The sequence below is a fragment of the Larimichthys crocea genome, chromosome XXI (genome assembly GCF_000972845.2).
Source record: "Larimichthys crocea isolate SSNF chromosome XXI, L_crocea_2.0, whole genome shotgun sequence".
Taxonomy (NCBI): domain Eukaryota; kingdom Metazoa; phylum Chordata; class Actinopteri; family Sciaenidae; genus Larimichthys; species Larimichthys crocea.
In genome coordinates this window covers 21610263-21632783 of record NC_040031.1, presented here as the reverse complement: position 1 = coordinate 21632783, position 22521 = coordinate 21610263, and the positions used below count along the sequence as shown (strand labels likewise).

General features: G+C 42.2%; 1 protein-coding gene across 3 annotated transcripts in view; it reads left to right on the top strand.

Moving 5' to 3' along the window:
• carmil2 (capping protein regulator and myosin 1 linker 2) overlaps positions 1–22521 on the top strand; it is a 40286-nt gene that overhangs the window by 3360 nt on the left and 14405 nt on the right. For 2 of the 3 annotated variants that reach the window (XM_027272743.1, XM_027272745.1), the window contains exons 4-31: positions 108–167; positions 399–520; positions 885–982; positions 1273–1343; positions 1491–1564; positions 1656–1731; positions 2602–2690; positions 3157–3251; positions 3463–3549; positions 3749–3858; positions 4095–4172; positions 4821–4897; positions 6271–6375; positions 6959–7028; positions 7140–7221; positions 7411–7507; positions 8585–8639; positions 8784–8956; positions 9259–9327; positions 9702–9795; positions 9907–9993; positions 10266–10394; positions 10544–10660; positions 12253–12428; positions 12745–12832; positions 13182–13271; positions 13358–13424; positions 15271–15818. In XM_027272743.1, coding sequence (XP_027128544.1) covers positions 108–167; positions 399–520; positions 885–982; positions 1273–1343; positions 1491–1564; positions 1656–1731; positions 2602–2690; positions 3157–3251; positions 3463–3549; positions 3749–3858; positions 4095–4172; positions 4821–4897; positions 6271–6375; positions 6959–7028; positions 7140–7221; positions 7411–7507; positions 8585–8639; positions 8784–8956; positions 9259–9327; positions 9702–9795; positions 9907–9993; positions 10266–10394; positions 10544–10660; positions 12253–12428; positions 12745–12832; positions 13182–13271; positions 13358–13424; positions 15271–15818 — 3084 coding nt within the window. The remainder of the gene's footprint in view (positions 1–107; positions 168–398; positions 521–884; positions 983–1272; positions 1344–1490; positions 1565–1655; positions 1732–2601; positions 2691–3156; positions 3252–3462; positions 3550–3748; positions 3859–4094; positions 4173–4820; positions 4898–6270; positions 6376–6958; positions 7029–7139; positions 7222–7410; positions 7508–8584; positions 8640–8783; positions 8957–9258; positions 9328–9701; positions 9796–9906; positions 9994–10265; positions 10395–10543; positions 10661–12252; positions 12429–12744; positions 12833–13181; positions 13272–13357; positions 13425–15270; positions 15819–22521) is intronic. The other variant, XM_027272744.1, reaches the window with a different exon arrangement.

Genomic DNA, 22521 nt, shown 5'->3' with positions numbered 1-22521 from the left:
TCACTAAAAAGTCACATTTGAGTTTAATTTCAGCTTCTCCCCCTCCTTGTCGCGTGCGCGCGCGCGTGTGTGTGTGTGTGTGTGTGTGTGTGTGTGTGTGTGTGTAGGTGGAGAGCACTTTCAGCTACCTGGAGATTTCTTCCATCAACATTCACAGTCTTACAGAGGTACATTCTTCTTTTTAATCAAAATCATCCAAACCTAAATGAAGTTTTTCCTTTTCCATATATTTCTATGCATTTATACATGTGTTGTTGTTTAGTAGATGTCATTTAAATCAGAAAAAAGCTAATAAGACATCAATACAAAGTAATGGTGAAATATTGTGAGATGAAAAAATGTTTTTGCTGAGAGTAAACATTACAGATGTATGACATCCATGTATGTGTTGGTTGCAGATTGTATTGGAGACAGACAGGCAGATTCTGTCCTTCAGTGTACTGCACATTAAGGACCTTGAGGACATGGTCAGTCACATGACCGCCTCACTGAAGAGGATCTTCCCTGATTCATCTCCAGGGTGGGTCTCACTCCACAACGTGCTACACGTGTTCACATCCTGATAAGAAGATAACATGCATACTTAACGTTCCTCTTTGGGATTCAAATGCAGAAGGGAAAGTGTTAATTGGACAGTGTCCAGATGGGTGATGAGTGGAAGTATAATCATAATATACTCTGTGACCTGTATGGATATGTATTGTGCACATCCATGTTCACATTTTCATGACCCATGAACACCACCCTCAGGCTCTACAGGCTGACTTCAATTCACAGATGCTGGACATCATCATGTTAGCGTTTCGTTTAGAGTAACACTTGTGTAAGTGTGTCCATGTAAAGCCTCGCAGTGTGAAAAAGAACACTTGTACTTCAATCTCCAGGAAGCTGTTGAAGATGATTCCTCCAGATCTCCAGGAAAGACTCCTCACACAGATGGCTGTCATAGAGCAGCAGCTGAGCAGTCAGCCTGGCTTCTGTGGTGTGTAAACTGCATTTATCTCTCCAACGTGCTTTACAGTTTATACCAAGTTGGTACATGCTATAAAGATCTTGAGAAACATTGGGTGTCATGATATGTTGATGTGTTGATGTGTTGATGACATGTAGTGAACACATCAACACATTATGACACCCCATGTAGAGAGCATCTTCTTCTGTTATTCTGTAGAGTCTGTATATCTGTCATGTCATCTGTTATTAAGAAAGCTGCATGAAGTGTTAGCTTTGTCCTGATTTCACAGACAGTGTTTGAATGTGTGTGTCCCTCAGGAGGATTCTCTGATACCTATGCTGCTCTGTGTGATTTCAATGAGATGCCATCTAGAGAGGAGATTCAGTGGGTAAGTCACCGCTGTCACACAGCATGAAACACTTTAATGTACCATGTGTATCAAAGGAAAAAACTCAGTGACACTTCATAGCCACTTGAAAATAAGCAAACCTCAGCAATGATGTATCCAATGAAGCACAGCGATCTGTTTTGGCAGGATGTTGACAACATCTACCACATCAACAACTGGAGACACTTCAACCTGCAGGACTTCAGCCACTTAGACAGCAGGTGTGATACAGAATGGTGCTGTTTGATCCAATCCAAAGTTCACATACTCTGTTTAAACTCCTCTCCTTGTTTCTCCACTCATTCCTCTCAGGGACTTGGCATTAGCAGTAGCTGCTCTGTCTTTCAACCAATGGTTTACCAGGATCTACTGCAGAGAACTCAAACTGGTACAGTCAGTCTTTCATCAGTTCATTTGTGTGGGTTTTTCTGTGGCTGTGAAAATATTGTAAGTAACGATGCTGTCATCAGCAACTTACAGATCATGCAATTATAGATACAGGATCAGAAAGCAACGACAAATCAAAACGACCACATGATTGACATGAAAACTATAATGAATGTATGGAAATGATACGTTGAACGTTAGCAGACCCAAAGCGCAAACACCAGCAGCTTAAGCAGTTTACTGAAGACAGAGGTGAAAACAAGTTGAGATCTCGATGGAATCCAAAACAGTGCAGGGGTCTGTCTACAAACAGGAGCAGAGATAGGACAGGGTTGGACACTAAGTTTGCCATAGTGCTTTTACCACGAGGCATGCTGAACCATGTGGCAGAGGCTGGAAGGCTGAACCGGTCTTTTATCCGGTGCCGGTTGTTTAGATCATTGGAAAACGTTGAGGTGAAAGAGGGAACCAGAGGCCAGAGAGACAGAGACACAAAAGGGCGGGAAAACACAGGAAATAAGCTTCATCATACACACACACATATAGAAGTCTTGAGCTCTTTATGTACTCATGTATACACATGCAGCAAAAAAAAAACTAAGGGCAGCAGTGTTAATCATCTGCATTCTGGTCTGAGTAGTTTTTGATTGCCACCACTTCCTAATTCTGTCATAATTCTGTCATTCTGTGTCCTGTTGATGGCACAAATTATTATTGAGAAATACAGGAAGAGATTGGGACTAAGTTGCTGCTGTGCAGTGACAATATGTAGTAGAAATGAAAGCCTGCAAAAGTCTCCTTGAGTTTCTCTGAACTGAATAGTTTCCACTCATTGTGTGGACTGTCTGTCTCTCTGTCTTCTTCTTCTCAGTCAGTGGACGTCCAGCAGCAGCTTACATTCCTGCTGTCCAGGTCTCCCAGTCTGGAGGAGCTCTCACTGGAGACCAGTGGACTCAAACTGTGAGTTTGTGTGTGACTGTGTGCAGATATATAAGTGTAGCAAGGCAGGTAGGTGCTGCGTGCCAGAATACCACACAGGTGAGGAAAAAGACATTTTGAACGCTCAAAGCGTTGCTTGCAATGGTCATTTGAGCTCCAGGCAGTTTGCCTTTGTGGTCTTTGGACTTGCATGATTAAAAAGTGTCCAAAGTGTCGTGATCTCGGGACCCCGAGTAATGCAGATATGTTTCATGATTCCTAATACCACTTAGAGAGGATGCAGTCTTTACAGCTGACTTGTTTCTGGATGTTTTCCAGTCTGTTGCTTTCTGTCAGCTTGTGATTTGAATGTGCACACACAGACCTGAACCACAGAGTTTGGAAAATAAGAAAGATGGAAACATTTTCTCACATTTAATGTGAGCAGGCTGTTTCTGAGTCTAACTTAAAGTTTAGTTTACAGATGAACCTTGTCATTGTGCTGCAGGGACTTTGCATTGAAAATGGCAGCTGCCCTCAAGGAGCACACCTCCTCCACCCTGCAATCCATCAACCTCTCAGGAAATCCAATCGAAGACAAAGGTGGGCTTTTTCTATCTCATGTCTATAAGCAGAGTATCAGAATGGAGCAGTTGTTCAAAGCCACGTTCTATTGTGAGCCAAGTAGCCAGTTTAACTTTTTGTCTTCCCCTGTGAAGGTTTGAAGAGAGTCTATAGATACACATGATACAACAAGGAATGTCATCCATGTGTGTGTGTGTGTGTGTGTGTGTGTGTGTGTGTTCATTCCTAGGTGTGATAGCTCTCAGTCCGGAGTTGGGGAATCTAGCTGAAGGACTCAAGCATCTTTCTCTGTCCCGTGTATCAATGACTGCCAGAGGTATACACAAAAACACACAATACATCTTATGACATACTCACGTTGGTGTGTTGTATCTCCTCCTGCTCTTCTCCTCAGAATGAAGCAAGACAGTGGGCTGTGATTTTAGGGATCTGGAACCATCAGTGTCATCTTAAACTAAATGCAATTATATCTTTCATCTATCTTCCTCCGACAATGTAGTCTGATCTGTTTGCAGGTCTTGGCTGTCTGAGTCAGGTGTTATCCTCCAATCAGCTGTTCTCAACATCTCTGAGCCACCTCGATCTGTCTGGGAACCCCGGCAGCCTGGTTACTGAAGAGGCTACGGTATATTCTGCTCTGTGTGTGTCTTACATGCATGTCAAATGTTGTGGACTGAAGACATGACTTTACATATAAGAATGCACACATGAATGCATCCACAATACACATACAGAGAATGTGGAGACATCCAGGTACGGTACCGTTCTGGCTCGATGGCTGGGTTCACTTTTGCTGCGAGCGTGAAAAATGAAGGAAAGTAGGGGTGCCTATAAAATACTGATTGTGAACTTGTGTTGCAGTTTCTCTTCAGGTTCTTGTCCAGAACTAACTCTCTGTCTCATCTGGACCTCAGTGATACCAACTGCCCACTGGACACGGTCAGTGAGAATCTGTACAGTTCTATCTGTTCCCCCTGATTTTACATGAAACACGCTATCATCAGGGAGGAAGGAGGTGGACATGATTTTCATCATGTGGAGTGGTTTCAGGTGCAGTTCGTGTTGGAACTATTTGATACTGTCCAAGCTCTACAAACACAGTACAGGCAGCTGTCCCGTGCACTGGGCTCTGGGCTGCTTATGTAGGTGTTCTTTCCTGTCACCCACTCATGTTATCAGAATAACATGCAGATGGAGAACACAATGACTTCTTTTTTGAAGACACTGACAGCATAATAAGGCAACAGTACTGCCTTAAATGAGTTAGCATAGTAAACAATGACTCCAACTGTGTCAGAGACTATATACAGTATATGAAATCCACTGCACAGCACAACAGAACCAGCCTCTATGACCAAATGGCTGCTGTGGCCCAGCAGACTCCACTGACAAAGCCAGTAGTTTTTTCACTTTACACAACATTCACCAGCTCTGCTTTGGTCAAAATAACCCTTAATTCACTAATGTAGACAAACAACAGTCTCTTAGTCTCAGCCTATTACTTAGGCCTCTCTCTCTTCGTGCTCATACCCTGTCATTGTCTCTTGAACTTCTGTGCATAACACTCATTCTAACTTTCCTTTGCAGTTATTTGTGTCCCTGTCTGCTGGATGTTGTTACAAACTGATGCACCTGAACCTGGCCAGGAATCCTTTCAGCCACAGGTCAGCTCCACTCTTCCACTTTAACAATGTTGGCGCTCCTCATTTTGTCCTCAGACCGGATCACAATCACAATACTATCCATCCTACGTACCGTGTTGTGTAGATGTATGTGTATAGATTTTCAATAGAAGCTCCTTCATTTCTTATGATGTTACACCTGTTCTGCTTCATTTACACTAACACCAGGAGCACACAGAATGGGAATGGACACAGCATTAAATGAAGCCATTAAAGCGGCATTAAGTAGGATTTGGTATTTTTTGAACTGAGGGAGGGAAGATGGAGCTGAGCTGGAAGGTGAAGCTCTCAATTTTCCAGTCCAGTCATGAGCTTTTGGTAGTGACTGAAATAATGAGAGCAGGTGGATTCAAACAACCTCAGTGAGTTTCCTCCACTGTTTGGCCGGGCTTGTTGTGGTGGTTCAGGCATCTGATTAGGATGCCTCCTGGGCGCCGGAATGTGTTGCTGGGGAGAAGAGTGTCTGGAGCACCATGCTAAACCTGCTGCAACCGTGACCCGATGGTTGGATAGGTGGATGGTATTTGTTGTGATTTCTTGCCTCCAGTTTCAGAGTGTAATCCCACTGTGGTAAATATGTTGAGCTGTACTCGAGTATTTGTTCTGATTACATTACTTCTGATCAAAAACATTACTGTGCTAACAGCCAATCATCAACCAGGTCACCAACAGCAGACCCAGCAGCAGCTAATATCACTGACTAGTCCAGCAGCAGTCAGCCCAGCTCGCCGTCTGTCTTTCAGCCTTTTATTTCACCAAGCTCTCACCAACCACTGAAAGTCAGTCCCAGAATGACTTCCAGCCAGTTGGAACTGCTCTGCGTCTGGCATATTCTTGTTGGAGTCGAGTGGAGGCCTGCTTCTGAGACGTTTCTGAAACACACCACAGTGCTTTTGGTGGGGGTTGAAACATTGACCAGAATGGCTATGATTAGCTCCGGTGGCCATGGCGCACACAAAACACATCCAGTGGAATTTAGGCTTGTACTCTTGTCCAGCAGCTTCTTGATCCCTCACCTTTCTTCTTTTTGGCCAATGATGTCCTCTCTGCCTCTGCCATGCCTTAGCTGACCGTGGGTCTTTTTCCCACTCGCCCATCTCCAATTCTGGTGCCCATTCCAGTATTACTCCATTTGTATTTCCCCCCTGAAATACAGGAGGTGAGCCTTCGCTTCACCTCCAAAGCACTTGTTTCACCAGTATAAACACTACTCCGCAGCTACATTTAGATGACCTTTCTGACTACTTTGGTGATTAAATAGAATTCATGTCATCTATTCAAGCACAGTTTCTTGGCTTGGTTGGGAGCTACATGAAAAGATATCATTGACACATTTGTGTGTGTTGATTGTGTAGAAAGGTGCGGGAGGTGACCAGGAGCATTCGAGAGTTCTTCAGTCAGAGCTGTGAACTAAGATACGTGGGCCTGTCTGCAACCAAACTACCTCCACAAGCTCTCAGGTGTGTTTAATCTCGATGTAATAGCTTTCTTTTTGGAACATAAATGTTAGTTCTTGACCAGAGGAATTATAGGTTTGACAAAACACTGACATTTGTAACTCCACTAATAACTAAAACCCAGCAGAGCCTTTCTCTACAGCATGTCCTGTGGGTCATTTCATATGTTTAAACAAGGAGGGGTTTCTAAAATCATCTATGTTGTTGTTAATAGCTGGCACAGGCATTACAATAACAGGACAGAGTGGAAAGTAGAAGGTAGACAGCCATAACTATGTCATTTTGTGTCTAACGTACATAATAGTAAGCATCTGAAAGTATTAAGAGTCTGTTTTAATCCAGGTTTGAATATTGTCATTTAAATAACATTGCAAAGCAAACTAATTCTCAATGTCTGTCTAGCTGCTTGTTTCGTCCTACCATCACCATTATTATCAAGTGAGTTTACATACAGCAGCCCTGAAGGCTTCTGTATCACATCGTATACGTAGCAACAAAATCCTGTTAGCTGTGGGGTGAAAGGTGCCAAAGCAGCTCTTCTATATTTGATGTATAGACTTTTACATATGCTTTGTTCTGCCATTAGGTTGTTACTCCAGGGTCTGGCAACCAATCCCCGTCTCTTTGGGCTAGAGTTGGACCTCAGCAGCTGTGAGGTACACGACACACTGACACAAATGCAAAAAACACCTTTTTGCTTGTGATGACAAGTAGAAGAAACCACTGTGTGTATGTGTGTGCATGTGTGTGTGTATGTATGTGTGTAGCTACGTTCAGCAGGGGCCCAGGTGATACAAGAGCATATCTCTGAAGCGACAGCTATCAGAAGTCTGGATATTTCTGACAATGGTATTCAACACCAGTTACTTTACTTTACATACTAGTTAAGTTACATAAAGAAACAGACATACAGAAACACATGCATACACACTAATATTTATTGATTGATCAATGAATGTTTGTTAATGAGTAGTTAGAGATAGATAGTTAGAGAAGAATAACAGTTTGCTGTCCCGCTCTTTACTTCCTGTGCTGCAGGGTTTGAGAATGACATGGTGACTCTGGTTCTGTCTGCCGGACGATGTCACTCTCTTCGGCACCTCGCACTGGGGAGAAACTTTGCCATGAAGTCAAGGTCTGAGGAACACAATGTAACGCCATACTGTACATGATGCTTTTACTCTGCCACAGTGCTGTATCACACTATTTTGACTGGGGTGGCCCATGTGGGGCACTTGTATGTAGGGTCGTAGGGTCGTAGGGTTGTAGGGTTGGCATGAAGTCTGTGCATGTAAGAACACACACACACACACACACACACACACACACACACACACACACACACACACACACACAGATAGCATTAATTTACCATTTCTCATATCTACTTTAATTACTAACATTACATATTTTGCAGTTATTACATTCCTGTGTTCAAGACTTTTATGGTGTGGTGCATTTTCACAAGCCACACTAAAATGGGAGCCAGGAAGTGCCAAAAACTGCAGTTCCTCAAATGGCCACTTGAGGCTGGCTCCAGAAGTGAGTCAGTCTCCATGTTCAAATGTCCAACTTCACAGCAGAAAGAAACCCTCCCCGTTACATCTTTATAGAACTCACCTGTTCAAATGATAGTAAGGCTTAAAGTTATGCAGAATTAACAGCGTGGCCGCTTTGACTTCCCAACCAAGCCAAGACTTCATTCAGCCTGCCTCAGCTCCACCCATGCTCCACCTCTTTACCCATTTTTGGATTAGCCCGGAGGCATCGGAGGTAGGACTGTGGAGTCTGCACACTGACAGCTCTTCAGAAACCTGTGGGTGACGTCATGGATAGGACGTCCATGTTTTATACCGTCTCTAATGTATATACATAAACCTTAACCAGCATCTCTGCATGGAGCATGACAGAAATATGCATACAGCATGCATCATCATATTCATAAAGCCTTCATATAAATCTAGAACTGGGTGCATATGCACAAGCTTCATTTCTACTCTCAAGGGGCATAGAAGGCCCTTAAAGAGCTGTTTGCATACGTCACCTTCCTCCACCGCGTCATTACAAATAAAAAATTTAGTGTGACCACGTTGATTTTTGAATAGATGTTTCTCTGTTTCTTTCATCCTTCTGGTCTTGAACTCATGTTTTACTTGTCATCTGTCATATTTCTTGTTTTCTTGGTCTGATATGTCCCCTCTGTGTCTACCAGAGCTCTCACGGATGTTCTTCATCGTATAGCTCAGCTCATTCAGGATGAAGAATGTGTGGGTGACATTAATTTCATTTCATTCTCAGTCATTCATATCAGCTACATAATAAGCATACATAATATACAGGTACAGCACACTGTGAATGATTTCTATACATACTGATTTTGTGTGTGTGTGTGTGTGTGCATGCGTGTGTAGCCCCTGCAGTCTCTATCAGTGTGTGACTCCAAGCTGAAGACAGGGATGCACATCTTGCTGAGTGCTCTGGGTGGTCATGCTGCTCTGGCTGAAGTGGACATCAGTGGAAACAACATTGGAGACACTGGAGCCAAAATGCTGGCCAAAGCCCTGATGAACAACACCAGACTGAGGTGAGATGCTCACACACACACACACACACACACACACACACACACACACATACACTCCACTTGTGCCACCATTATTCATCTCATACATCCTAAAGTTCCACTTGTTGTTGTGTTGCAACTGTTTGCCACTAGATGTCATCCTTTCAATATTTGAAAACACCATCAGTATTTGGCTGCAACTACGATGGAGCTGTATAAGGTGAACTGACTCTCTGTCTGTCTGTCTGTCTGTCTGTCTGTCTGTCTGTCTCTCTCTCTCTATCTCTCTCCCTCTTTCTTTTTCTCTCTCTCTCTCTTTCAAGAACTCTCACCTGGGACAGAAACTGTGTAACTGCCAGAGGTTTCCAGGATGTGGCTGATGCCTTGGAGAGGTCATACTATACATGTATCCACACACACACACACGCACATACACGTACTATAAGCCACACAACAGTGTCACAGTGACAATTCTAATACATTGATGTTTAGCAGGTATAATGTTTATCATGTTTACAATGTTCATTTACTTTTAGCACAGTCACATACTATCATTTGCTCAACACTAAACATGAAGTACAGCTGAGGCTGATGGAAAGGCCGTTAGTTTTGCAAGTGTTGGACAAACTGAACTTTTGACCTGATGATGACTGCAGATGAAAAGTCAGAAATGAGCCATGCCTCTAGCATTAATACATACAAGTTGTACTGCACAGTACTAATCGGATCGATGTGAATTTTGATGGTTGCGTTCTATGTCGTGCAGGAACTTCACTCTGCAGCAGGTGGCTCTCCCCCTGGCTGATATCACACAGAGTTACCGCAGCAACCCCGACAGAACAAAAGAGGCCCTGTTCAAGGTCGGTGTGTGAGTCTGTGTTTACTGTCAAGATTTAAATGACTGCTTTTGTCATTTCTAACGTGTGTGTGTGTGTGTGTGTGTGTGTGTGTGTGTGTGTGTGTGTGTGCAGATTCAGCAGTGTTTAGACAGAAATAACCAGAGACAGTCTGATAGAGTGGAACTTCAGCAAGTGTTTAGAGCTCAACAATTTGAAAAGGTAAGAAGTATAATATATAAATATAACTATAAAGTGCTACTTATTAACAACAATGGTGATAAATTGTAATATCTTATAATTATGTCAGTAGAATACATTTTGTAGTATTCAAATAACTACAAGTGACTTCATGTTTGTGTCCTGAACATCCACACAATGTTCTTTATCAGAGAAAAAGAAAACTGAAGTTGGGAACAGTTCTAACTGTAACACTTATCATTTTGTTCAAAATGTCTTGGTTTTCTGTCTGTCTGGGTTGTCCTCTGTTTCAGCAGGTACAGGGTGTGTGTCGGCAGTTGGAGGACAGCCTTCAACGTTTGAACCACTGCAACATTCAGGAGGTCCATGCTGACATCCAGACAGCACACGAGGTGTTGCACAACGCCAAGGAGTCCTTCAAGGTACACTCACATGTCCACCATGCTATGACCGCAGTATCAACATATGATTAAATGAACTCCTTATAGATGGAAGCTGTTGCATGAAATTGTGTACGTTAAGATGTGGTCAGGAAGTGTATGTGATGTTTTTGTCGACTCTCCCTCTGCAGCTGCTTCCCTCTCTGTATGAGGCAGGCAGGACGTGTGCCTCTGATGGAGACATGGTGAACAGCATCCTCACTGACACTGCCACTGCACTGACTGATGAGTTCCAGAGAAGCATACAGGTACACATTTAAATACATCCATTGTATATGTCACACAGGCCAGATCACAGGTCAAATAAAGAAGAGGCCTGGCTCAGTCAGCCAGGGCCTTTCTGTGTACAGTTTACACTCTCATCAACATAGAAAGATTCTGTCTTAATATATGATTGACTTTTACATCTCTCTGGCCCTCCTCCATTGTATCTCTAATCAGCATTTAGGGTCCCTTCTGAACCTGATCTGTTACTCATCATACTGCTTCAGGAATAACACCAATATATCTGTCCTGGGCCTCTGCCAAGATTTGTCTCTGATGTGTGAATGTCAAAATGATGAATGACTACAAATTTCTTTCAATGTTTCTCATTTCTCAGTCAATTAAAAGACATACTGTGAGTTACAAAAATGAAGTTTGCATGTGTAGCAGGCTCCCCTGGACTAGAATTCATCAAAGCATTCACAGAACACATTTTACACTTATGCACAAGATAGATTTAGTGTGCACACAATAAAGAACATGTCTATGGACATCAGAGTGTTCAGGTATGTATACATTTCTTTACATGAAGACATGCCTCCAGATCTCCATCAACATTCCTTGTTTATTTATTTATCTACAAGTGAGGGTGTGTGCTGTGAAAGAACCACCTCTGTGTCATCCACACATGAAGAAATAGTTAAGTTCATTGGAGGTGTGTTCCCCAAAGGCATGATGCCTGCTGGTGACTGACCAACTGAAGCTATATATCCAATGGAGAGTGAGAAACTTAGTTCCTTCAATTCAAATTAAAGCCAGGCTACAGAAATGATTACAGCTGAATGTCATTAACCTGAAGGAAGAAACATTTTCTTTTAGTTGACAATCTGTCACTGATTGCTGACAGTATTGCAAGTAAGTACTTTTTTTTCCTCTAAGGCCATGTTCAGACAGGGACAGGCAAACCGGCAACCGGTGGTGGGGCGGTGCGGTGGTGGGGGGGGTGAGGGGAGCTGGTAGTGGGTTGCTGTGGGCGTGTCGTTATATTTTGAGGTGTAAATTGCGAGTCAGACTCAGATTTAAAAGCTGGTACATGAAATGAACAAAGTGAGAACACACACAGGTAGATGATCAGAGTTGAGTCCATGAATCCACCTGGACAGTCTCTGCTTCAGAGACATCTCAGGCTGTCTGTTTTCTCAAAAGTTGAATCTGGCATAACTTCTCTCCTGGATGCCGGCGACGTTTTTTGCGGGCTGCCGGTGCGGAAACACACGACCCCCACTGAAATTAATTGAAAAATGCCGCCAGCGTCCGGTTTGCCTGTCCCTGTCTGAACGCACACTTAATCAGTTTACCTGTGATCACATCTGATTCTATGCACAGAAATACGCTAAACATGACAAATACATGAAACCTCTGAATCTGGAGAAGAATTCTGTTTCAGACTAAAAAAAATCTTTGGGCTTACCACTTTTTAATGTCCCAGGTACACCTTAACGTCCTGAATGACACTTTAAAATAAAAGTTGCCACTTAGATCTTAGCTCAGGGTCGGTGTTGGGGGAGAATTATTGTCTGTCTTGACTAAGACTAAGTCTTGGCCATGCTTATTGTTCAGTGTATGTGTGTTCCAGGAGTTGGCTCAGGACCTGGTGAGGTGTGCAGAGGCAGTTTGTCCTCGGGTGGTCCAGCGCTCTAGTGTGTATGAGTATCTGTCAGAGTGCGTGTCCAAAAGAAGCAGACAGACACAGGCATTCCTGAGAAGCACTCTGGTGGAGAACACAGGCCACATCATCAGTGACAGACTGCGGTAATAACATTTATGTCAGACAATGTCAGTCAGTTAAATCCACTTCATCTGCTCTGCACAGTCATCACCTCAGTGACTGAAAGGTTGTAAATGAGCATGTCCCCATGTAAAGCTGAGTCCTTACTGGAGCAGCTTGATTCAATTCCAATGGCCCTTTGCTGATTTGCACTCTCACCCCAGTTCCCTGTCTATCTCATTTGTAACAACTGAAATGAAGACAGACAGACAGACAGACAGTTAACCATATGGATATTAATTATCCAATATTATATTTGTATTACTGTAAATTGTTCTGTTTTTTCTTTTCATCATCCAGTGAACTGAGACAAACACTGAGTGTCTCTTTGGCTGAAAGCATCACAGAGCAGGTCCTGCATGATCTGACAAGGGCACAGGACAAAATGGTAAACCTGTGTTTATTATGCTTTACTAATACTGTGTATGTGTGTGTTTCTTTGCGTTGCGTTGCGTTGTCTTGCGTTGCATTGCACTGTGTTGCGTTGCATTGTGTTGCTTTGTCTTGTCTTCTCTTGTGTTGCATTGCCTTGCGTTGCCTTCCGTTGTCTTGTTTTGTCTTCTCTTGTCTTATCTTGTGTTGCCTTGCTTTGTGTTGAGTTGCCTTGCCTTGCCTTCCATTGCATTGTCTTGTCTTGTCTTGCTTTGCATTGCCTTCCGTTGCATTGCATTGTACTGTCTTGCTGTCTTGTGTTGTGTTGCTCATCACTGGTGGTGTTTTCATTGCTTCCTCTTCAGGATTGCCTGATCAAAGAAAATTCATGCCTTGCTCTGAAAAATAACGTCCCAGAGCTTCGATTAGTTGACAGCGACTTCCCGACTGATGATGTAAGGAAACACACTCATCTGTCTGTCTATTCATTCTGTTCACTCATTCATTTCAATCATTTTTGACCTTTACTCTGTCCAAACAGTACAGTCCAGCATTTTGGAGGAACAGTTTACACTCCAAGAGCCTGAGGCCCGCCTCTTCAATTAAGAGTAAGATACAACCACCATTACTATGTGACATGTCTCTCTATCTGTCACTCTGCCTGAATCTAAATTCACTTCATTTCATGGCAGGTCATTTGCATACTCAAGGACCTGAATGTAACAGACACTAATTTATATGTAAAAGCTCTGCATTGCAGCTTTTGATCTGACAGAATGACCAGCTTACCCTGATATTCTTACCCTAACTCTAAACAGTCTCACAACACAACCAATGAAAATGAGAACTACCCAATCATTCAGGAGGGTGGGTCGGTACTACAGTACTACTTACTATAGCCTATTGAAGTGGCATTATGAGACCGAACAGGCCAGAGACAGCTGAAAGAGTAGAGACTGAGTAGAAACAGGGTCTTTAGAGACACACAGATGTCTTTCTTCTCATTGGTTTAAGGTAAACAGACTTGTAATTATATAGTGCTTCATCAAAACACATGATAGAGGAGCCATGTAACACTAAAGTAAAAATATTTGTTATCAGTTTTTATTGAAATCCCCAGTGTGACCTCTAGTGGTGTAGTTGCTGATTTACAGTCCTCTCTAGAGCCAGTGTTTAGTTTGTCCATTCTGGGCTACTGTAGAAACATGGCAGCTTAACATGGTGAATTTATCATAAGGTAACAAAAACATAAAGATTCTTATTTTTATGTGATTGCACATGAAAACATAGATATGAATATTATATTCTATTTCTGCTAAATGTGACACACTGGACCTTTAAACCACCAAACAAATGATGCATAATGAACTAATAACTGGTAAGAGGTATGTAACAATCTGAAGATGAAATCAGTCGTGGCTTTTTTAAAACAATGACACTACCTATGAAATAAAACAATAATCAGGATTTTATTAATGAACGTGATAGTGTGACATTGTGTGACAACAACACATTTACACTTCTCCTGCTATTACAGCAATGCAGTCCAGCATCTGAGCTCAGGGAGAAAGGTTAACCTCCTATCACGTCTTTCATCCTGTCTTGCTCTGTTCTTCATGTTTGCTGTGCAATGCTGAACCACTCTGTGGCAGACAGCACTGTTTGGCTAATTGGAGCATGGCCTGTTTACTTTCACACCAGTGACTTTCACCATGGGAGAGATGAGATGGGGAGAAGATGGAGGAGGGGATGACGAGGGATGAGGAGGAAACGTGGGGGGATTTGGGGCTCTGGTTCACAACACCCACTCCTTTTGTGTGTCGGAGGATAGCTTTAAAATAAGTCATAACATAATAATACGTTACTGGCCATAATTCCATATTTCTGTGAAACATGTAGGTCATAAATAGAATTAGGTCAGTGTTTTATTCTTTTATTTGATTTAGAAAGAATCTACATTTGATTTGCATTTTATTTCTAAAAATGTATCCATGGATTTACATTTAAAAGGCCTCTGAAATATTCATTAAAACAGTTCAGGTTTATCACTGACATGTTGACATATGGCTGTTATGTCTGTGTCAGCTCATAGCTGTGTTCCTGTGTGCAGTACAGTGTGACTGCAGCATCCATTTGCTTCTCTGCATCATCTTCTCTCTGTATGTCTGTGCTTAACTGAACATTTCTCTCTTGTATGCTCTGCTCCCCCTTTCCCTTTGTTCCCCCTCTTTCCTTTAGTTTCTCCTCCCTCCCCCATCAGAGTCTCTTGAAGCCCCCTTCTTCTCATTTGTTCTCCCTGTATCTAAACTATACAGTTTTGCCCTAGCAGCAGAAAGCATGCTTACTGTGTGGGCTTCATTCCCATCTTTCCCTTCCTTCCCCCCTCCATCCTTCTCTCTTTCATCATCTCTCCTTGTGCCTGTCCTCTCATCAGTCATATTGCTTCACTCTCAGGTCTCCTGGATGCAGACTGGGAGCAGCAGACCAGGGACAGAGGAGCAGAGAGAGAGAGGGGAGGAGGTGCTGGAGAGGAAGGAGGAGAAGGAGGAAGGAGGTGTGGCCTCCTTCAGTTGCCAGTAGCGACGGCTCTGTCAGTCACGGCATCAAGCCCCGCCCCTTCCCCTACCACTTCCCAGTCCCCCTCCCCCCCGGGATGGAGGGGGAGGAGGCGGAGGGAGGGGGAGGTGGTGGCAGTGGATGCTGCAGCAGCAATATCAGGAGTGAGAGGAGCATCGTTCATTCCTCCTCCCAGTCTCCCTCTCCTTTACTCCATCTCCGCTCGAGCTCCAGAGGAGGAGGCTGCCAGCTGTGGAGGCTTACCCAGACGAGAGGTTCCCTTCCCCGGCTGTGGCCCCAGCCCAGGCCCCCTCCCCCATAGCTCTGGATCCCCCGCTTCTCCTATGGAGCCTCTACCCACCCAGGGACAGACTCTAAGGCACTACACTGCCTCCCGACCACGGCCGCGACGCACACACACTCAGCCCCCCTCCTCCAGGCCTCAGGTAAGAAGACACACACGTACATACTGTACTAATAAACACTTGGACCAATGACTACACATACACACACACACACACGTACACACACACACAGATATTACACAACATTTGCATTTATATGTATACATAACAATACATGTGCATATAAAAGATGCTTTATAATTTAAAAAAAAATGAACTAAAAATATGTGCTCACTAAAATACAGACACAGTAAAAAGGTAGAAAAAAGGATGCGGGCGGAAAGATGAGAGATAGGAAAGGATGGATGAAGGATGGAGGGCAGGCTAGATGAAGAAGGAAGCTGATTTCATGACTACAGAGGGATCCCTGTGGAGAAAACGATGGAGGAGGACGGAGAAAATCTAAACAACACAACAGTCTGTCTGTCTATCTATCTATCTATCTATCTATCTATCTATCTATCTATCTATCTATCTATCTATCTATCTATCTATCTATCCTTTCATTCCTACAATGCTGTAGTAGCAATGGAAGCCATCTTTATCTTTGCATTCTCTTGCTTCATGTAGTCGTGCTTAGAGAGTATGTGTGTGTGTGTGTGTGTGTGAAAAGGCACATGCATTTTGGGAGTGGTGTTCCCTGGGTTGTTCCCAGTGCTGATTTTCCTCTCTCTCTCTCTCTCTCTCTCTCTCTCTCTCTCCCTGTCTCTCTCTTGGGAATGCTTTCACTAACTCAATTATTCATGTTTTCACATTCATGGGGGTCTATCTCTTTCTCCCTGCTGTCACTGCGTGGATGGAAAAAAGATTTCTCTTCATCTGTGGTCACCTTGTGTGTGTGTGTGTGTGTGTGTGTGTGTGTGTGCTTTCTCTTTATGAAGGATGCACATTTGCTGTGATGCAGGTGTCAGTGTAAGGTGGTGTTGTTTTTCACAATGACACATTATCTCTGTCTCTATATGATGTTAGTATGATGCACACAGCAGCATGGATGGGTCAGCCCTGTCAGTCAGTGAGTCTCAGTGGTTAGATGTCATCAATGTGTTTAGTGACTCATCGCCCTAAAAGAAATGAAAGACTAAACACATGTCACAAAATGATACATTTGTAACAATGACTGTAAGTGGCTGAAACATGATGGGAGATAAGGGTTATGATAGTCTTCTTGAATATTGCCTTTAATGGTTAATTAAACAGCTAATGTTTGCCAATAAAACTGCTAGCAGGATTTTTTGCTTCACTTACTTTAATTGAGAGCGGCTAACATTAGCCTGTTAGCATGCTAGTTTTAGTTAGGATAGGCTAGCATTAGGTCTGACATTATCTGATCTAATATCAGGTATAGGCTAGGATCATAATCACAAGTCGTAGTTCCATAGATTTGGAAAACCATCTAGATTTTTTCAGCTTGCCCTATTTAATGTATCTTTAATGTGTCTTGGTGCTAAATAATGTGGAACTGCCTGGAAAAATAATGACATTAATTCACAAGATGTATGGAATGTTTCCTATCACTAACCTGCATCAAGCATGATATAAATGTGGCATTTGCTCTGTAGCAAGTTAGAAGTAGGTTCTTTTGGTAGATGATTATTTTCCTGAATAAGATGTAATTATCAAGGAAATTATACCAATGTATTAATACACTTTATTATAAAACAATACACAGGGTTTAAAGATTTGATTGTCCTGACTTTTTAAAAAAAAAACATGTTTCCAAGATGCATCATACGTGCAGGAACATATTTTTCAGGCGTGGACTGGCTCGGATAGATAGAGTTCATTATTTATGGTTAAATTTGAAATGTTAAATAATGTGACAGCAGGATGAACAGGCGGCTCATATGATCATGGATATCTAAACCTGCAACGAGCTCAGCTGATGCTGACTCACTCAAAACTGAAAAGAAAAACTCTTAGCACGTATGGCCTGATTACCACTTACTTTATTCAAACAACACGTCATGGTTCAGCAGCTGTGGATGTCCACCCTGTCTGTCCTCAGAATCAGCAGCTGTCAGTATTTTCTCTGCACAGAGCGTTTGTTTTTTATCTCGTTCCCTCCACACATTGATGGTGCTTGAGTTTCTGCTTTGTGTGCACAAGATGACACTGAGATCCTCTTTCAGCAAAATAAGAGAGCGGTGAATTTATAGAGAGAGAAAAAACTGTGTAAATTCTGCATAAATATACCTTGTCCTTTTTTACAGATCATATTTTCAATCAGTTTTGGACCATTTCAAGTAAAGCATTATTATGTGCACCGTTCATTTGCTTTTACCTTATGTCATGTCAGAAATATATTTATCTTTCAGATTTACCTTCATTTTTAGAAGTTGAGGGGCATCCGGCTTTGAATGTCGTGATAGGCTAGTTTAACATTTTCACTTGAATCTCAGCTTAGCTGCCGTTTTGATCATTTCTTTTTTCTTTTTTCCTTTTGGCTAAACTATGATGGTACTAATCCATACAGCAGTGGGGTCCACATTTCAAAATTTCAATATGAATACATACACAATAGAACAGCACCCCAATAGATGCCCACATCTCACACATAGAGTGTCAGACATCTGTTCTAATCTAAAACCCTGCACATTTTTCAGTTGTCCTAAGACAGCATGTTAGTCTGCAGAGCACAACAGCTGAAGCGTCAAAACACATCAGCAGTCCATTAAATGTTCTACTCAGGCTACCAAAACACAGCAAAGTCAGCACAGTTTCTAAATCGACCCTCTAATAAAAATATATTCAAACTCATCAATGACATTTTCAAATCTGCCAGTTATTGTTGAAACATTTTTTATCCAACATGCAGCTCTTGTTCTGTTCAAGGACATGCTCTATAATGTCAGTGATCTTTGAACAGTCATACTCTTACATTGAATACCATGGTACTGAATGTTGAATTTGGAACTGAACTCAGATCATGACATTAGTGCAGGTCTGTTGGACTGAGATTATCACTATCGCCCTCTATACTGTCTTAGATGTTACCAGTGTATTACTGTGACACCTGAAAGTGGGGGGACAAAAAGTCTTGTTGCCTCTCCATTCCAAACCAAGTATGGAAGTCAATGAGACTGTTTGTAAAGTTTGTAGTTTCAAGATGTGTGATTTGCTCTCAGTAATGAGTCTGTTCCTAAAAATCTGAAGTGAAAACACAAACACAGTCAGATGTCTTGAATCAGACAGTTCAGGTGACCATTTTATTGCCAAGGTATGAGTCGAGATATGGGATCATTCTTAGTTATTAAATCTATGAGCTGTTGACTCCAATCTAAAAAAGAGCTAGACTAGATAGAAGACTGCTGGTGAGCGCAGCTGGTGGCAAAAAAAAAGAAAAAGTTCTTTATCATATGTTTCATCCACACACACCAAGATACACAGACCCTCTACCCCAAAACAAGGACTCCAGATGTAAGAGTAATGGTTTTGATAAACTGTACGCACAGAACATCAATCATTTTATTATTTTTTGCCATAGCTGAACCTTCTGTGCTGCTAAAAGCAACAAAGGTTCTCTAGAGCATCAAGCTCAAATGGTTCTACATAAAACATTTATGGTGCATGAACATTGTTCTCAGACCTTTGTAAGAACCATGCACGACAAGCTTTATAGAGTCATTACTGTGTTGTTACATACAGCAGCCAGTCTTGAACAATAAGTACACCTAATACTGATAACATTATTTCACTTTACAGTCTAATCTGACCTGCTTCAGCAGTCACTATACAAGGCCTTGTAGCCAGAAAGATGGAGCTTGATTCCTGGAAAATCCACCTTCCTGCTGGACTGTACAGAAATCTGAGGAACTAAAAGCAAGTGAAAGAAGGGTCTCTCATTACAACAGCAGTCAGGTGATTCCTACAGGCGGGAAACTCAGTGAGGGCATCTAGTGGACAGGTGTGGCACGTGTACAATCAGGTGTGGAAAATTACAACACATGAAAGAGGGTGTGGCAGGAAATGGCGCTGATGTTGAGATTCTATGCATATCATACCATACCATAGGTTTATGAAGTGAATAGTCCTGCATCTGGACCTCCAACATTGGAGCAGGAAATCATGAATATAAGACATAGAAACCTGCAAGTTCTTTTTATAATAACGTCTCCATCCCCTCTGCTGCCTAGTATAGCTTTATCTTCACCTGCTCTGCTCTGCTCTGCCCAGTCATGCCTGTGGCGTGTGCAGTGTGCTGCTGCCCTGACTCGTCTGTCTGTGCACCCACAGGAGGAATTGTGTTTGCCCCCCTGCTGTTCATTCAGCATGCTCGCTGTGTAAGCAGAGAGCAGCTTAATGCAGAGCCATAGACTCCAACCTCCAACCCAGCTATCAACATGTGCTGCTGTAAACTGTCAAAACCTCTTGTTCGAAGTCGATGGACGACGACATGTCTCTTTAATAACGTCCACATCCACAGCATGGGTGTGCGGGTGTGCAGATTGGTGCATGGAGACAGCCCTGTTGCCCCTTAGAAACAAGTGTGTGTGTGTGTGTGTGTGTGTGAGAGAGAGAGAGAGAGAGTCTGTATGCCAACAATTGTGTGCCATGTTGGCATGTATCACATAGAGACAGGTGGCTGTAAAGGAGGTGGCAGAGAATGAAAGGGAGGCACATAATTTCACTGGATTATAGAGGGGAAAGGAAAGAGCTGAAAGATGAAGACAAATACTGCATTCATGACGAGGAAAATGTTCCCACTGACATTCATTCTGACACCTGATTTTGATGTTTGATTTTGTTTTGTGTTTTGAGGACGTATATGACGTTTTTTAAGATTTGGTTTTAGTCAACAAATCAGTTTGCACCTGTGAAATGTCTGGCTGTGCATTATTCATTTTTATGTTCTGAGCATTAGAGACTGGAGCTGTTATCATTGTTGGTGTTTACTGCATGCAAAATACATTTAGGGCCTTTTATGTCTTTATTGGAGACAGAGAGTTAAGAGATGACAGGAGAGATAAATGGAAATGCCATGCAACAAGAATCTCGACTGAACATTGCAGTTCCTGGCTGCTACATTTGCCTCTACACTAGCCCTTTATGTGCAGTTACCATGGTAACAAGTGTTGTTCTTGACTATCATAAGGTTAAGGGAAAAGGCACTGCTCACCTGTTTAAAGTAGACTGTAAGGTTGTGACAGTGTGTGCTATCACAACACACTCCTCCATCAGTTAAGTTGTAATTACAAACTGCTTGAGAGCAGTGCAATCACGTATTCTCAAATGCAAAGCAGTGTGCTCATTCAGACTCACTCAGCACTTCACTAAAATACTGTTTGCTAGTTTGGTTTGGAGTGGGCAGATATTATATATATACTGTAAAATATTAGCAGCTTAGCTAACATGAATGCAGTAATATGGAAGGTTTAGAGAGCTAACATTATTCTGCACTCGGTAAAGGTCTTTATAAAGTCACAGTCTAACATTACATCCACAGCCTTTATAATGACACCTTTTTGTCATGCTTTGTCCAGCTGTTTTGTTGCCACTCCTTGTGTAAATTTCAGTAGGATTGTCAGTACATTTAGTCTGTTACCTTTTTCTGTTGATGACTTGCAGGCAGAGACATCATGGCACTGTAAACAGGTCATGCAGCCAAATCAGTTTTAGTCTCATCTCATTCTGTTGTTCTTGAGTTGGTATTGTGTGCTGCTACATGTAGACATGACCAGAACAGTGAAAAATGACATGGGTATTCTAATATGGGTGTGTTTCTGCAGGCTGAGTTTGACCCAGTTAGAATAATGCTTACACATGAAACTATCCTGAAGTGGAGCTACTTATTGCTTAGTCCACAGCAGCTTCAGCAGATCCTACACAATGCTTTTAATCCACAGTTGAAAAACCCAAATTAGCTGAAATGTAATGGGTTAGAATACATTATGAATATACAGGGTATTAAATTGTCAAATGAGTACATGTTCAGTGACAGCAGGTTGAAATTGAGCTGCACCAACTCACAATGTGCTTCTTATAGACTACACAGACTTGCAAGAAGTAAAGGTGTCTATTTACTTCTTGCATGTCTATGTATATATATATATAACAGGCTTCCACCCTGTCATCTTTGTAGAAACAGGGGATGTTTTACGTTTTTTTTTTATTTTAGAAACTTTATTGAACACATTGAACGTGAAATTACTTCTCCACATTTAACCCATCCAGGCTCACACCTGTTTGAACACACACATGCACATGCACAGGGTCACACACTATACAATGTAATAATAATAATAATAATAATAATAATAATAATAATAATAACAATAATAATAGTAATTAAAGCTGCAAGCAGCGATGGTCGGGCCCTCGCACATGTGCGCACGTCGAAATGTGCGCATGTCGAAATGGCCACACCGTTTCCCCAAAATTCATCGTTTTGATAACTGTTACTCAGGAAGTCTATGTGAACACACCTACCAAGTTTGAAGTGAATTGGATGAAATCCCTAGGAGGAGTTCGTTCAAACATGACCCCTTGTCAAACAGGCCGAAACACCGACAATGGCGATTTTCATTATTAAATATCTCGCTTCCTGTTCATTGTAGCTTATTGCTCCAAGAGAGTTTTTTGTAGGTCCTGCCCTGTTCTGAGGTCAAAGCGTTGCCGAGATATGAGCAAACGTCCTGTCTGGCGGCGTTGCTGCCAACAGCGATTGGCTAACATGAAAAGTTGGCATCAGCTATCAATGGGGCAAGCCACAGTATCTGTGGATATCACAATTTCATTTAAAAAACAA